Raw genomic sequence first — 16,374 nt, forward strand, 5'->3', positions numbered from 1 at the left:
GAACTCTTTATTTAATAATGATATAAGAGGCATGTATCTTGTACGTGTTTAAAACAAGGATATTCAATAAAACATGATTTATTTCTAAAACATATAAATTTTACAAAAACGAAACATATAAAACTGGACGATTATAATATTACATTTACCTAATTACAGTTATTATACAAGAACAAGGAATGTTGAAATTAATATTGGATTCTAACAATTTAAAATCTTCATAGATATTATTAGGAAAAAAACTATACTATAGTCAACAATAAATGAAATAAAAACTTTTCAGTTTGTGTAGGACTAGATAAAAAAAAATATATTTAAGTGTTATTTAATCAATATTGTCTTATTCAGCATTCGAAATTGTACATGTGTACAACAGTGATACATTGAGCAGAAAAATAATAATACCCCCATGCACTTACCAATAGGCAAAAATTTATCTGCCAACGTCAAGCAGAAGTCAAGCAGATCAATTATATTATTATCACAGTTTAATAATAATTAGTTGCTAGGCACTAACTAAACGTAGCATAAAAGTTTATTTTTATACTTATTAGGTAGCCAGTGGAACCGTACGCTAGCAATGCTAGGCCTCGCGATTTAGGGGGCGTCACAAGTCTAGAGGCCAGGGGGGGGACAGTTTCCTTGACTGAGCGTTGTCGTAAAGAAAGTAGCGCCATCTTATAAATGAAACGTGAAAACATGCCATATTGCTAACTATTTCACGATAGATGTCTCTGTAAGTAGATAGAAAATTAATTATTTTACCTTTTTATACAAAAATACGAGAGTATTTCAATAATTAGAAGATGATTTAAATTACGAATTCTACTTAAATTTTGTTTTTAAAAATTCTCAATCTGAGAACCTATCTGACCTTTTTGTTAATTGGTAATAGTAACACATCATACTTCACAAGATGACCGCCATCATAACTTGCGCGTACGCTTGTCTGTGTATTTTGGTCATTTTTGTGTAATTCCTAGCAAATAAATATTTGATTCTAGTAGACCCGCTTTCCAGTAAAAAGTATTTTGTTTAATTTTCCTGTTGTAATGTATTTCAAAGCATAACAACAAGAAAATTAAACATAACTTGTTACCAGCGAACGGGTATATTGGGAACTATGCTTATGTTTTTAAATATATATAGGTACGTATACGTATGTATAGCACACGTCATATACTTCTGGTCGCAAACTCCAGATGGCGCTTCAAAGTTGCTTGCATAAAAACTGCGCGAGAGGGCTCTCTTTTTCCATAGTATTATTTTACTCTTTGCTAGAGGCCCTCGCAAGACTATCGAAAAAAAAACTACAAGAAAAGTGGGATACCTAGTCAAAAAATTCATAAGCCGCAAAAAAAAACAAAGAACTTGGGTATCGTTCTAAATATTTTTTTGCAAGTTTGCCATCTCTATGACAGCACCTAGCGGAAAACCTTGTTAAGGCCGGCAGCACACATCCGGTTTCCTGATCCGGTTTCCTGATCAGGATTCCTGATTCGGAAACCGGAATGCTCTTTTTTCATACAAAATGTTCACAAGAGCGCACACGTTCTTACTTTTTCCGGACGGAAAAAAACCTGACATTCGGTTTAAAATTTTCTCCGTGCGTTCGGGTACTCAGAACGGAATAAAACCTGATGACGTCATTCCGAACGCAGCGCTTGCGAACAATTTGGTTTGACCGCCGCATACATACGGAAATTTTCATTCTGAATCAAGGTAGCCCTGTTCCGAATGGACGTGTATCAGAGCCCGCTTGTCACTTGCTTTTTTATATTTGTTTTTATTTTTGTATATAATTTTTTTTTTGAGAGATGAAATCCAACTGGATTTCATCTTATTCTCTGGATATTTCATCTGGATTTGTTAATTGTTTAATAAACTTATTCAACAATTAACAAATCTATACTAATATTATAAAGCTGAAGAGTTTGTTTGATTGTTTGAACGCGCTAATCTCAGGCACTACTGGTCCGATTTGAAAATTTCTTTCAGTGTTAGATAGTCCATTTATCGAGGAAGGCTATAGGCTACTTATCGGCTTTTTATCCCAGTACGGGAAGTAGTTCCCACGGGATGCGGGTGAAACCGCTGGCAGAAGCTAGTATATACATACATATTTGCATACATAAAAGATAAATAGTTTAAAGAAGGCGGATCACAATCCATACAAAATTGCCCCATGTCCTATAACAAAGTGACGTATCTCAAAAAAAAAGATAGAAATTTTAAAAACAAATGTTCATCAAATGATTTGATGGACATCCGATAGTATTTAAAAAATTCTTCGGGGTACGCCCGTAACATGGCTCTTTTAATGTAGAATTGACTTTCGGCCAATCTCCGTGTATTTAACGGGTGTACCCAGTAACGCCGCTTAATTTTTTTCTTTTTTAACGAAAGTAAGAGTGCAATCGCAATTAACTAGTCATCCTCCATGATGCGTGTTTTCACTTAAGTGGCTCTATACATACTGGCCATGTAAATTCAGAATGAAAAAAACCGAATGTGTGCGCTAGTGTCACGGAATCCCGAATAGGAATTCCTGATCAGGAATCCTGATTCGGAAACCGGAATGCTCTTTTTTCATACAAAATGTTCACAAGAGCGCACACGTTCTTACTTTTTCCGGACGGAAAAAAACCTGACATTCGGTTTAAAATTTTCTCCGTGCGTTCGGGTACTCAGAACGGAATAAAACCTGATGACGTCATTCCGAACGCAGCGCTCGCGAACAATTTGGTTTGACCGCCGCACACATACGGAAATTTTCATTCTGAATCAAGCCATGTTCCGAATGGACGTGTATCAGAGCCCGCTTGTCACTTACTTTTTTATATTTGTTTTTGTTTTTTTTTGAGAGATGAAATCCAGTTTATTAAACAATTAACAAATCTATACTAATATTATAAAGCTGAAGAGTTTGTTTGTTTGTTTGAACGCGCTAATCTCAGGTAGGTACTACTGGTCCGATTGGAAAATTTCTTTCAGTGTTATAGATAGCCCGTTTATCGAGGAAGGCTATAGGCTACTTATCGGCTTTTTATCCCAGTACGGGAAGTAGTTCCCCACGGGATGCGGGTGAAACCGCTGGCAGAAGCTAGTATATACATATTTGCATACATAAAAGATAAATAGTTTAAAGTAGGCGGATCACAATCCATTCAAAACTGCCCCATGTCCTATAACAAAGTGACGTATCTCAAAAAAAAAGATAAAAATTTTAAAAACAATATGGTACTTATATGTACTCTCTAACTTAATTTTTTACACCTTCATACGAAAAAGTGCTTTAAAAATGGTTCAGGCGCTGTTATGAGAACATCGCTCATAGGACTATTCATACATTTTATTAAATTATTTTTTTGTTTGCTATGGTATACCTCATAGGTGGTCCCATAATCATCTCATCATCGTCATCGGATCTGATGATGGAAACCCTGAGAAATCCAGGGCAACTTTTGAAAGTTGTAGGCATGCGCAGGATAAAAACTTGATTATGAGGTGTATGTCTGATAACATTATGCATTAGTGAAAGTTTGGAGCTGACCTGATGATGGAGACCAGAGAAGGTCGAGGGAACTCGACAACTGAGTACGTAAACTACTTCGTGTTTGGACTTATGTTATTTGTATTGAATAGAACTTTGCAACAGTGAAGGTTTGGAGCTGACCTGATGATGGAGACCAGAGAAGGTCGACGGAACTCGACAACTGAATATGTAAACTACCTTGTATTTGGTCTTATATTATTCGTATTGATGAGAAATTTCCATTAAGGCTTAAGTGGCTCTATACGTACTGGCCATGTAAATTCAGAATGAAAAAAACCGAATGTGTGCGCTAGTGTCACGAAATCCCGAATCGGAATTCCTGATCAGGAAACCGTATCCGGAAACCGGATGTGTGCTGCCGGCCTAACAGTGGGGTGGCAACACTAACCATCAGAAATTGTTTCACAAACTTCTCATAGGTATAACTAAGACTACAATGGTCTTATGTCTAGGTATACGTGCAAAGTAAAGTGATCCTTATCGCGTAGACCTAAGTTTGGGAGTGTTACTCCCACTCCCAGTCGTGTAGGATGGGCGGGAACAGCCACTCGTCGGGCTGCCCCACGTGGGACACGTGAGCGCCTAAGTCGAATTTACTCCACCTGCGGATTTAAAGTTACAATACTACAAGTTAATTTTGGCTAGATCTGCAAACACTGAAATCGAACAGTGGAACCGTGCCCACGACCCCACAGGCTAGACCTCGCACTCGCATTTAGTTTTTTTTCAAACTTAACTCCGCTGTGGGTTAGCAGGCGTGAGGGAGTGGCAGACTTTTACTGATTATAATCCATCCTGTTCTTTCGTAGGCCTTTTTTGTACCAGGGCCGCGGTCACTTTTTTGTACAATCCCGCAGCCCCGGCAGGCCTTGGCCCTGCTGGGGTATTTAGAGGAGTCTTGGGCCTTGGGTCCAGGGACTGAATAACCGAAAAAATACTGGTTAAAACGGTAAGCGGTATGACGTCATACCTTTAAATTTCGATACCTTAAAGAAACGGTACCGGTTTATTTTGGTATCGTAATATTGCGGTATCATTATTTTTTTAGATATTTAAATAATAAAATTGAGGTTTTCTTTGTATCTTGCCGCCCGCGCTAGTTAAGAAATGACGTTGACAGCTCGCTTTCATAGATTTTTTTTGGGTACCGAAATTATTTCGGTTAAGGTACTAGTAACGTAAGGGTAATTTTTTAACGGTACCACAACCGTTATTCTCTACCTTTTTGGGTATACCCATAAATCAAAACTGTATCGTAATTCTATACCGGTACCATACCCTTATACCTTTACCGTTTTCAGTCCCTGCTTGGGTCTTTTTCTTAGTTCTAACAGCACATTTCATCTACATAGCGCCAACAAACCCAATCAGCACTGTATTAGTAAATAATCACAATTTCGTGGTGTAGGTACTCTGAGAGACTCAATTTGGATTGTATAACATTCTCAGGACTAGATAGAAAACTGTATGAAATATGTAAATTTTATTCTCTTTTAAAAAGAGTGTCCATGGAGTTTCTTACCGGTTCTTCACCATGAGACCAACTCCTTGGAACCGTGCACATAACTTTGACGTTTCGAAAGAGCTTTCATAGGCCTATTTGAAACAAAAAAAATTGAGTTTGAGTTTGAGTTAGACTTACACAAAGGGTGGTATGCCCCGGGAGATGTTGTGCGTGGGGCTGCTGATGGCGAGGAACCGGTAGCTGTTCCGCAGGTACGCGCTCGTGATCTTCACGTCCGTTGCGCCGTGGCTGCGGTGGCCCAGCGCGCGGAATGGATACGTTCCTGCAACGTCGTCAAACACTTACAGTTTCTGGGTATTTTGAAGTATGTACCTAGGTAATTGCCTACAATAAAATCTGTCGAAGGAAAAAATATTTTGATATTAACAGAATTGAGAATAGGGCATGGGGGTAAAATGAGACCTTAAAACAACTGTCCACAGTTTTCGTTTATTGGTCACATCGAATTTCCGACATGGAAGCAAAATGGTGGAGACTTATGCCTTGCAGAGTTTAAGCTATTACAGCCTTACTACAAAAACTTAAACATCTGTTGAACACTTGTCTAACAAAAGTGTGGCTGCAAGCTGCAAAACGGACCTTATTTCAACTTCATCTGTCATTTTTTTTAGGCAAGTGTTCAATGGACGTTTTAAAGTTTTTTGTGGTATGTCGGTTAACATCTTATGGTACGTTCACACGCGCGCGTTCAAACCGACATTCAACGGGCACAGTCACGTTCACGAGCGTGTAAACGGTACGCCCGAGCCCGTGAACGCGCCCGTGCCCGTGAATGCCGCGAACCGGGCGAGTGTCGGTTTTTTGGCAAAGTTCAAAGAATGAATGTGCGGGCGCCCGGCGACTGTTTACACGCGCGCGGGCGCGGGCAGTCAGTCTCTCCTGCGCTTTCGTGACGATTAAACGTTCTAAGAAAGTCGCTACGATCGGAGATTACAACATGGCGGAATTGTTAACGTCGTTCATCATTTTGATTCTTTTTCCAATAAAAATAAGTTAAGCCAAAGGCTATGACAGCAACAACACCGAGATCCTCGCTGCTCGCCATTCTTGCACTGACTGACACGACGGCGCGCGTGTGAACAGCTTGAATGTCCGCCTGCCCGCGACGGGCTGCATTACTATCTGTGAAAACCCGGCTTTATAGTAGTAATGTGTGTACCATTAGCAAGGTTGAGGTCATTCCTGGCGGAGATGGCGTTGCAGGCGCTGTAGGGAGGGTCGCACTGCTCGCAGCGCGCCAGCGGGTCGTGCTTGAAGTCATTGTACCGCATCGTGTTGTACATGTCGCGCAAGTTGCAGATACCAACCTAGTACACCGAACCAGACATTAAAATCTCTTCGAAATAGAATATTAACCATCCAAGACAAATAAAGAGTGTCAACCTAATAACGGCTTCATAAAGAAAGCGGAATCTATTGATAGAGCGCTTCTCGAAGGTTCCTGTCTCTAGAACCTAACCGAATACTTTGCTGGGCTATTTCTTAAGTCTGTCTATAGACCCTTGACAGTTAGACACTTAAGTACCCATTCGGTGTAGAGTCATCCAAAGCTTATCGCCCGATCAAGAAGGGCTCGTGTGGGTTCAAATTAATTGTACCTATACCTTTGCAATGTATAACTCGTTAATCACATGACCATAAAATCCTTATATTGGAGTGATGGGAGGTACCTGTTTAGCCTTCAGCATCTTGGCCCTAGGATTGGTGTGGTAGCCGAACCAGTCCCCGTAGGTGGCAATACGCACATGCCCGCCACTCAGGTTGAAGATCCGCGGGAAGTAGGGGATGTTGTATGACGGGAAGTATGATGTGCGCTTCAGCTGAGCCGTCCTGAGTTCAGTTGAAGGTTAGATACGAGAACAGACCCTGAGAATGCTCTAAGTACCAACCTACATAACAAAGGAGTTCGTGATGACAGTAATAGATGGAAAGGACAGCAGTTATGTGTATGCTCTTAACGGAGGGATTTGGCAGCTGCACAGAATTTGTCAGAATCTGTTGCCATTTAATCAGGCCGTTTACTCATGGCCGTTTCGACCTGAATCAATATGTTAATTAGATAGAAAAGTATCATGAAGTTTCTTGCCGGTTCATCTCCATGAGACCAAGTCTTTGGAACCGTGCAACTAGTTTGGCGTTTCGACAAAGTTTTACAGGCCTAGTTGTAATAAAAAAAAATACTTGGAATTGTTACTCACAGATCAGCTGCTTCGATGATGCCGGGCAGTTGTTCCACAACCCACAGCAGCCCCGGCTTCACGAAGCCCTCCTGGTGGTTCGTGCGCGGCTTGAACCTCTTGTAGTCCACTATGAACCTGATCAACGGCCGATCCCAATATACTATCTATAAGTTAATTTGCTTACTAGAGTTAGAATTTGACATAAGCCCCGTACGAGTAATGTCAAATTCCTGTCTCTTGCAATGCAAAATAAGACCACCGCTAGTTAAACCATGTGGAGAAGAAATGGTATTTTGGTAAACAATTTTCCAGATTTTACTATACTACAAGAAGATTTGGCGTTCTCCGTTTAGCTAAGGCCTGACCGTTAGTGGCATGCGTGATTGCAGCGTGCATTAAAATCAGCACTAGCTATGTGAATACACCGAAATAATGGCCCTGGTCGCAACTAGTAGTCGTATTTGTGTCCACTAGATCAATAGTTATATCTATCAATAAAAATGGTGTTATTCTTACCACTGGTTGTTATATGTGCCACTGTTGTGTCTCCTAAATATCTCCATCCACTGTTTGCCAGTTTTCGCCAATCGGTTGGCTATCATCGCACGAGCGTACTCCAAAATCTAAGAAATAATACAGGCTATACTATTTTCTCAGCTAGCTACAAAATTGATTTCACTATTTCTGGATAAACATCTCCTAGAAATATAGGTACTTAGGCTTTGAGACTTCAGTTACTTTCACGTCAATCTCGCAACTCCATTAGTATAGGTACAGAACAGCAACTTAAGCTGAATATAAAATGAACTAGCCGTTTTCCTGTGATTGGTCCCGAGTTCCGTAAGAACTACTGCCGCATCGGGATAAAATACTGCCTGTGTTACTCAGGAAGAGTGCAGCTTTCCAACAGTGAAAGAATTTTTTAAATCAGTTCAGTAGTTTCGTAGCCTTTACAAAACAAAAGCCTTTACGAAACAAAGTTCCCTCCATATTATATTACGAGATTTCATCCACGGGTTCACCTGCGTCCAGAGATAACTGCTTCCCGTAGCCGGATAGTGATAAAAACTCTAAAACCCCATCTAATTTCAGCTTAATCGGTCCACGCGTTCACCAAGGGTTATAGCACAGAGTACATTATTACGGGTATAGGGTTTCATTTTCATATAAAATATAGATTATATTATTATTAGTATAGATAAAATAAATACTGACTGTCCCCACAGGCTTGACGAGCTCGAAGAGTGATCGGTTGCTGTTGCCGATTGTGGTCTCCCCGGTGGCCAGCCCCGACGATATGATGTAGAAGTCATCTGTGGACTGCCCAGCGCTGTCTTTTTATATTATCTACCTACTGCTTACAGTTAACATTGAAAGAGATGGATCAACCTTCCTATTATTGCCTGAAGAGTCTAGAAAATGTTCGCGAGAGTAAAGCTTCTGCTGTAACTGGAGGAGCGACTTATTCGTCCTGTTTTTTGTATCTTCGTTTCCGCTGTTTGAATTAAAAATATCCTCAAAACAACATTCAACCCCGATTATATTTGTATAGAAGTCATTCATATAAGGATCATGCAGCTCCTTGTAAAAAAACCTGTTCCCTAAACGGTTTAATAAAAAAAAAATGCCATGGACAAATAAGGCGTTACCTGAACGAAAGCCGGGTAAGAGGTGAGCGCCATCTTGAATCCGGGTATGAGTTGCTTGCTGCCCGGGGACATGTGCAAGCGCATCACGTACATCTTGTGGAACCGTAGCATTGATTGGTAACTGTTGATCATGGAAAAACAGACGAGTAACTGTAATATGCCGCTTTCCACAAAAGGCAAAATCATCAGGCAGAATCATTAGCTACTAAGGGAGATTATAGCACTATCGCATACACAGTCTTCCTCCGCCGGTACTGTCTGTCTCTATAATTTATTTCGTTGCACCTATCTTACCACTAAATGTGTGAACTTTGGACTTTCCTGAAGTATATCGGGAGAAGCAGATCGAGTCGATCGCAATTGATAATTTACGACAAAGATTCATTCCCTCCCTCACAAATATTTTTTCAATTCATTGAGTTTCGGTTCTTACCTGTTCCAAGTGACATGCGAGAAGTACAAATTGGTGAGATCTGGCAGAAGCTTGACGAGACCGGTGCATCGCTCGTCGTCGAAGAGTTTCCCATCAGGGCTTGACTTCGGCATCGACAGCGCAAAGGCTAGCTCGTCTAGATCCCCTAGCATGTTGATCCAGCTGGGTCGGGTAAAGCTCTCTTTAAAATATTGCCATGGGAGATTCAGAAACGTGGTTTCTGCTTAAGCCTTATATAACTTTGGAGCTCTGAAGCTCGTTACGAGTGTGCAATATTCAAAATTAACAAATGAAAACTATTGCGCATAAGGGTGCGTCCACATCTGGCGAATGCGCCGCGAATGCGCAGCACGCGAGCCGATCGCGAGCTGTCCGCGAGCTGCGCGCGTGCATTTTTGTTCGTGCGCCGCTTCTGCGCCGCCCGCGCGCAGCTCGCGCGCGACCTAAGCGCCGCACGCGAGCGGCGCGCAGGCGGCGCGCGACGTCTGACATCTTCGATAGTACTGAGCCAATATACGGAACTGTAAGGGTGCGTCCACATCTGGCGAATGCGCCGCGAATGCGCAGCACGCGAGCCGATCGCGAGCTGTCCGCGAGCTGCGCGCGTGCAGTCACTGCAATAGTTCGGTGCGCCTCTTTAGCGCAACTCACGCAAGGCTCGTATAGAGCGCGCGAGCGGCGCGCGATCTGCACGCAATCAGTTCTCGCCCTTACAGTTCCGTATATTGGCTCAGTACTATCGAAGATGGCAGACGTCGCGCGCCGCCTGCGCGCCGCTCGCGCGCGGCGCTTAGGTCGCGCGCGAGCTGCGCGCGGGCGGCGCAGAAGCGGCGCACGAACAAAAATGCACGCGCGCAGCTCGCGGACAGCTCGCGATCGGCTCGCGTGCTGCGCATTCGCGGCGCATTCGCCAGATGTGGACGCACCCTAAGGGCGAGAACTGATTGCGCGCAGATCGCGCGCCGCTCGCGCGCTCTATACGAGCCTTGCGTGAGTTGCGCTAAAGAGGCGCACCGAACTATTGCAGTGACTGCACGCGCGCAGCTCGCGGACAGCTCGCGATCGGCTCGCGTGCTGCGCATTCGCGGCGCATTCGCCAGATGTGGACGCACCCTAATGGAGACATCAAAAGGCGAACTTCAGAGCGACGAAGTTATTTAACGAAAAGGACTTTCGTGTCAGTATGTAGTACCAAGAAAATGTGAAGGTATATCTGGCCCTGTACTTCTATTGGATGGGTTCGAACTCACATAATATCTCTAGTAGTGAGCCACTGGTAAGGATCCTTAGTGGCTGCGTTGTATCCCACTGCTAAACCTTCCAACTGGATGTAGTATAACTTCATCTGAAAGACGCAACAATTCGGCGCGATAACTTGGATGCTAACCCCATGTCGGAAACACTTATCATCTTAATCGTATTGGAAAATAGATCCGTCAACTCCCCTTTGCAAATCTTCTCCTTGGCTTTGTATATACCCATATTTGCAAAAGAAAAATTCTATTCTATTCTTTGTTCTCTCAATTATTGGATATCCGACTGAAATAAGAACTTAGGTACGTACATGGTACCAATAGGAATCGTTGCAATTCTTCTCCACCATCCCTGACATGTATTCTTCATTCTTATCCACGAACTCCTCGATGAGGCCGCACACATCCGTCTTGTTGTAGCAGTATCTAAAATTGATATGAATGTGTTTGGCAGTGGCAACCGCGATGGGAAAGAAAGGGTGTACCTACTAAATTTGACCTAGCACAGGCACAGACTTCAAGTAGAATGAATGATTCGTTGCGAGATTGGGGGCTCGCAACTACGACTATGAGGCTGGTTTGACAACTTAGGAGAAATATATTCGTGAATTTCTTTACTGCCTTCCTCATAAAACCGCGAAATGCTACACAATATACTTAGGTACGCGGTTTAATATTTTAGATGAGCAAATGAACAGATACATAGATAGAATATACCGAATGCTCGTAAGTAGTGAACAGTTCTTAGAGAATAATAAACATGTTTGTTATATCTGACCCTTTGAGCATATTCTGCCAGTGGTACCATATGAGGTCCCTGGTGAGGAAGCCCTCAAGGTAGCCGGCCGCATACGCCTGCTTCTCATCCTTGCATTCTGCCCTAGTATGGAGCTCCAGGAAAGCCCAGCTGAAATATAAAATTAGTTTCATAAAAACTTTCCAAATGACCTCACTTCTCGTGCTTATGAAAGGATGACTAGATCCTTGATCGACAACAAGGTCTCCGCCCCTAAGACGACCCACTGACCCGTAGTTTCCCTAGAGGAAATTTACGTTAAGCTCGCAGTCGGCCTTTCAGCAGCTATAAGCCAGTGTGAATCTCTGCGTGCAAGCAAGCTTGCCCAAATGTGACTTTAGAGGTCAATTTTTGGCAACTCCACTAATATTTAGGCAGGGATCTTTACTATTAAAAGCTCTTTACCTATTTGGAGGTACAACATTCTCATAACATACCCGGTAGAATTGATTTCGTTGCTGTAAGTGGCACGCGCGACGTGCGAGTCCGGTATGTCGGCGAAGTAGTCCGTCGTCTTCACAGTCACCTTGTTCCCCGACCACAGCACGTACCCGTACTTACACTCACACACGATAAAAATGCTTACTATCAAATACACACGCCATAACGAATCCATCGCAAAACTTTAGTCTACGAAACTGCGATTTCTCGCAACGCACCTTTCTGATCGCATGCAAACGCATACATTTAGCAATTAGTAACATTTATCATTTATAATCAGGGCAGATGTCGTTTGTAATTAAGTAATTTTATTCTTTGAATTTCAAAATAACGTTTTGAAATTGATGGTACGTCGCTATGACGTTATTCCTGTCACCATAGACAGTAGAGTTGTTGCCATGTTGATGTTGTGTTGCCACGGTATAAATATTAATTAATAAAAACTCTTTCCTAACCAAACTGATAATTCTTTCCAATATCAGATAAACAGACAGGAATATCGTTGTGTTCTCTATATTTTGATTTCAACCAACATTAAAAAAAAGCATCAAACCAGCACATCTTGCAGAGTGAATAGACTGAGTTTTCCTATGCGAAAAACCAGTCAGCTATCATCGCTGAAGCTGGTAGTGGATGACTGTTATGGCCTGCACGAACCGAGCGTGCTTATCTCGCCGCACGTATATCCGAACGATAGGTATACATAACTACCGCAGAAATACTCCAAAACAAATAAAAACAAAAACCAATCAATACTAAAACGTCATTTAATTCACAAACAATTTTACATCCTCGTCCGGAGTCCTTAATCAAAATTCTACGAGGTAACACCCTGGTTCAAGTGGCCGCAAGCTTCATGCCTATCTCTCCACACTTGTAGCCGACCTCTCTGAGGAGGTAGGGGGTCCTCTCGTGCGGAGGTGCCGCCAGGAACTCCGTCACGTTGATAGCCACGGCGGCGTAGCCCTGCTTCTCAAGGATATCCAGGACTAGGCGGAAGGTGCCTCGAAGGCGGTTGCTGTTCATTGAGAAGCAGCCTGGTTGGAAGTTTAGGAGGCACACCCTGGAAAATGGGAATGATTCGTCAGCAAAAATTTTAGAAAGTGAAAATAGATGTCAAAGCAGGCGTTTGTATGTGAATATATAATTGCTGTGAGTTGCCCAAGGTCTGATCAGAGCCTAAACATTAACATAGAGCGGCCTACTAAATCCAAATCAGTTTAATATATTTGCCCTCACAAACCATCTCATCTGTACGTAACCAAGAAGATGTACTCACGGTATAGAACCGGGCGGAATATTGAGCATTCCAACAGGAACCTTCATGTTGCTGGTGCCGATCGGGAACTGCACTGGATAGCCTCCTTTCAGGCAGATCAGGCAATCTGGGAACAGAACACGAGGTCAGGAGGACAGGACGAAGAAGAAAATACATATACCTATAAGCTGTTTTATATAGATAAAAAAGCGTTTAGCAACAGCACCACTTCTTTCGCCACTACGTGCTAAATTTCTTGTTATATAAATTAAAAACGTTCACTGGTAATCAAAATGCAACAAGTGCATATTAAGTCGAACCTAATTACTAAAAAGCATGTAATCATCATTATGTTCATCATTCATTTCAGCCATACGACATCCACTAAAGAACATATGCCTCCCTCATTGATTTCCTAAAGGCCTGCCGTCCAGTGCCTACCTGTGACCTATGTCAGATCGTCTAACCATACTTACCAGCAATGAATCCATTGGGTAGCACGACATTCGTCACGACGTATTCCGCTCCCCCCAACCCAGTAGACAAATATTCTTCTATCACCTCTGTCTTCTTATGTATCGGGTACACTGACTTCGCTTTCTCCAGCAAATCTTCTGGAAGTGTGTAGCTCTCATCGTGGAAAGACTTAACCGCTTCATATAACGTCAACAGCTGGAGGTAGTCTAAAGCATTATTCTCTTTATCAGAAAACTGACTGACATTCTCCTTAGAAAACACCCGGGAAAGTAGTTTATCATCATAGTATCCTAGGGACGCTAGTTCGAGGCATATCTTGGTCCAGGGTAAAGCAGTGTTTTTGCCATCAAACACCGGGTTCTCGGCTATCTGGTTTCGGATTTCCAGCCACTGTTCTTTGCCTGGTATGAAGTTGTTATTCGCCAGACAGTTTATGAAGCCGAAGAGGATGTTGGTGCGAGCGGTAGATAGGGTTGTGGGGTTGGAGGCCGCTTTATCGCAGAGGTATCCCACGATACCTAGATGTGTGTGAGCCTGGAAGTGGACAGAATACTTATTGTTTGGTTGTGGAAATAAGAGCTGGATGATTAAATATTTTAAAAAAGTCTTGTTATGTTAGCAGTTACTTTGGAAAGAAAACGATACTTACAATCCTGGACATAACCCTGGCAACCAGCAACCCCTTATCGAAGTCCACATCTTGAGTCACCACATAACTAGAGATAGCGTCCATTAGCTGTTCATGGTAATACTCGTGGTGCTTCTCCAGGATCCGGCCCTTGATCCTGGCAGCCGTCATCAGCACCTCGTCGTACGTCAGCTGGTCTATTCTCTGCGTCAGTATGTCGTAGCAGATATGCAAGAGCTGCACTCTTGTTGGGAACATCTCCTCTGTACAATTGACTTGGCACAAAGACCAGATGACGGACTTCGCGATATTGGCATCAATGACCTGATCGTGTAGGAGCAGTCCTGTCACTATGTTGTTGATGTACCTGTCTGGCAGGTCGTGGGTGCAGCTGTAAGCCAGCATGTCTTTCAGCAGTGGCAGGTCTTTCTTATCCAGCTCATAAGGAAGGTGTATTTGGAATGCTAGGGGCAGTGCTAACTTTAAGGCGTCAACTAAGTGGTTTGAGCCGTCGAACTTCGTGAGCAGGAAGTCGAGGAACATGATCTGCCGGATGCTGATCATGTTGATGTAGCACCGGACGAGCTGCAGCATGGTCTGCACGACCATGGAGTCGGCTGGCACCCTCAGATATGAGAGAACCTTCGTGGCCTCTATTGCCTCGTTCACGTCGAGAGCCCGAGCGTGCTTCTTAAAATTCTGACATAGAACTCCAAATGTGGGGTTTGCTACTAATTTTTCGGTGTCTGTTTCTAAGCTAGAAAAGGCAAATTAAGATTGAATGCAGGCGAGCAATAGTACCTAAACAGAAAATATTTATGAAACAGAGTTGAACCAATTGGCAGATGAATAGGGCATGTCCTGGGTTGAGATATGATACTAGACATTACTATATAGGCTGTGGTAACAAGGGGCAATACTAACTTTTTAAAATAAATATTTCAAATTATTACATTGATGACTTACTGGCCAGATTTCTGCAGCTCAAAGAGACACCGTAATGCCTGCAGCATGTGTTTGTGGTTCATGTTGGGCATGTTAGCGTTGACTGCAGCGAGCACTTCAGCTGCAGTGGGGGCTGCCTTGATGCTCGTCATTACGGCATCCGGCGACCTGGTACCTGTCACCTCTGATGCTACTGTGAAATTTGGAGGATGTTGAGATGCAACTATAGGAGTTAAGGTTAAATCAATTAAATTCAAATCCTTTATTGCAGACTATTTTGTCCACATTTTGTTAGTATGCGATGTAATGCAGTAAACCCTAAAAGAGTTATTTTATTTGAGAAGGTTATTTAATTTTTACACGCCACTTTTTGCGACTTTCATTCCATACAAGGGTTGGTCTCTTATTGAATTATTATTATTTTGGTATTAAGCACGGTAACTGAATGCTTAAAAATTAAGTTGTTTATGTTGAGAACTAGTAAATATAGTTTTTAATAAAAATATATACTTACTACTGGAAGTGAGACTTCGGCTCCGCAGTGATTTGCTCAATGGACTGCCTTTCAACACATTCCGCCACACGCTCTTCAGTAACAGCGTCATTATTGCTGAAATTTAACATTAAATAGGTAGCATTATTTTCTAATTAGACCTCTTTCTAACCTTGCCAAACAGTTTGTTAGGTTATGTTTTAATGCAGTCCTAGATCTTTCACACTAAACAAGTGGTAAGAAACTGACCGAAAAGACAGATACGGAGGAATTGATTACTGAAATAAAGAAAGAATTAAAAAAAAGGGACTCACCTTCTAATTCGCAATTTTGCTATAAACTATATCTATTAATAAAATATAGGTCAATAAAGATCAATTTAAAACGATCCCCTATTATAACAAATCGCCCAGCGTTATGTATTATAATATCTAGTATATAAAAATTTAAAACTCTTTATAAATAAAAACAGAAACAGAATAAATTTGAAAAATTCGCGTTACTGACAGCTGATTCTGACATTTTGGTGCGACAAGTGACAAATGAAAAATATAAACAGAAGTCTTTTGTTTTTTGGGTTCCTTGTTTTTATTATGTAATGTTTTTACTGTGGTACTCATGAATTGATTTAAGTAGTTATCATTTATTTTGCGTTAAAGATGTAAATTAAAATAACAGGTTACTTAATGGATGTAACAACGTGATGGTGATGCAATGTGAAACGGAACGTTTGTTTACTA

The 16,374-nt window shown here is 42.0% G+C and overlaps 2 protein-coding genes across 2 annotated transcripts; both read right to left on the bottom strand.

Moving 5' to 3' along the window:
• Window positions 1-3,926: 3,926 nt before the first annotated feature.
• On the bottom strand, window positions 3,927-12,233 carry LOC124640287 (putative phospholipase B-like 2). The gene is made up of 14 exons (XM_047177999.1): window positions 12,210-12,233; window positions 11,830-11,954; window positions 11,375-11,503; window positions 10,908-11,022; window positions 10,594-10,688; window positions 9,344-9,505; window positions 8,911-9,031; window positions 8,477-8,581; window positions 7,778-7,884; window positions 7,280-7,396; window positions 6,752-6,911; window positions 6,241-6,388; window positions 5,199-5,343; window positions 3,927-4,158 (listed from the first exon to the last, which is right to left on the bottom strand). Exons 1-14 carry the CDS (start codon window positions 12,231-12,233, stop codon window positions 4,062-4,064), a joined length of 1,650 nt encoding a protein of 549 aa, XP_047033955.1. The 3' UTR covers window positions 3,927-4,061.
• A 349-nt stretch (window positions 12,234-12,582) lies between these two features.
• Window positions 12,583-16,165, bottom strand: LOC124640067. The gene is made up of 7 exons (XM_047177670.1): window positions 15,949-16,165; window positions 15,656-15,751; window positions 15,163-15,334; window positions 14,218-14,953; window positions 13,568-14,102; window positions 13,113-13,218; window positions 12,583-12,896 (listed from the first exon to the last, which is right to left on the bottom strand). Exons 2-7 carry the CDS (start codon window positions 15,744-15,746, stop codon window positions 12,671-12,673), a joined length of 1,866 nt encoding a protein of 621 aa, XP_047033626.1. The 5' UTR covers window positions 15,747-15,751; window positions 15,949-16,165; the 3' UTR covers window positions 12,583-12,670.
• Window positions 16,166-16,374: the final 209 nt, after the last annotated feature.

The sequence above is a fragment of the Helicoverpa zea genome, chromosome 20 (assembly GCF_022581195.2).
Source record: "Helicoverpa zea isolate HzStark_Cry1AcR chromosome 20, ilHelZeax1.1, whole genome shotgun sequence".
NCBI classification, from domain to species: Eukaryota; Metazoa; Arthropoda; class Insecta; order Lepidoptera; family Noctuidae; genus Helicoverpa; species Helicoverpa zea.

What these genes read in the sequence shown, in the direction of transcription:
- LOC124640287 (XM_047177999.1), bottom strand. Translation starts at nt 12,233, where the DNA reads ATGGCAACAACTCTACTGTCTATG. An exon ending in AACGAAATCAATTCTACCGG is followed by an intron (nt 11,504 to 11,829) that starts GTATGTTATGAG and finishes TTTATATTTCAG; the next exon opens with CTGGGCTTTCCTGGAGCTCC. An exon ending in ATCATCGAAGCAGCTGATCT is followed by an intron (nt 6,912 to 7,279) that starts GTGAGTAACAAT and finishes AACTGAACTCAG; the next exon opens with GACGGCTCAGCTGAAGCGCA.
- LOC124640067 (XM_047177670.1), bottom strand. Translation starts at nt 15,746, where the DNA reads ATGACGCTGTTACTGAAGAGCGTGTGGCGGAATGTGTTGAAAGGCAGT. An exon ending in GAGCTGCAGAAATCTGGCCA is followed by an intron (nt 14,954 to 15,162) that starts GTAAGTCATCAA and finishes TGCCTTTTCTAG; the next exon opens with CTTAGAAACAGACACCGAAA. An exon ending in CCAGGGTTATGTCCAGGATT is followed by an intron (nt 14,103 to 14,217) that starts GTAAGTATCGTT and finishes GTCCACTTCCAG; the next exon opens with GCTCACACACATCTAGGTAT.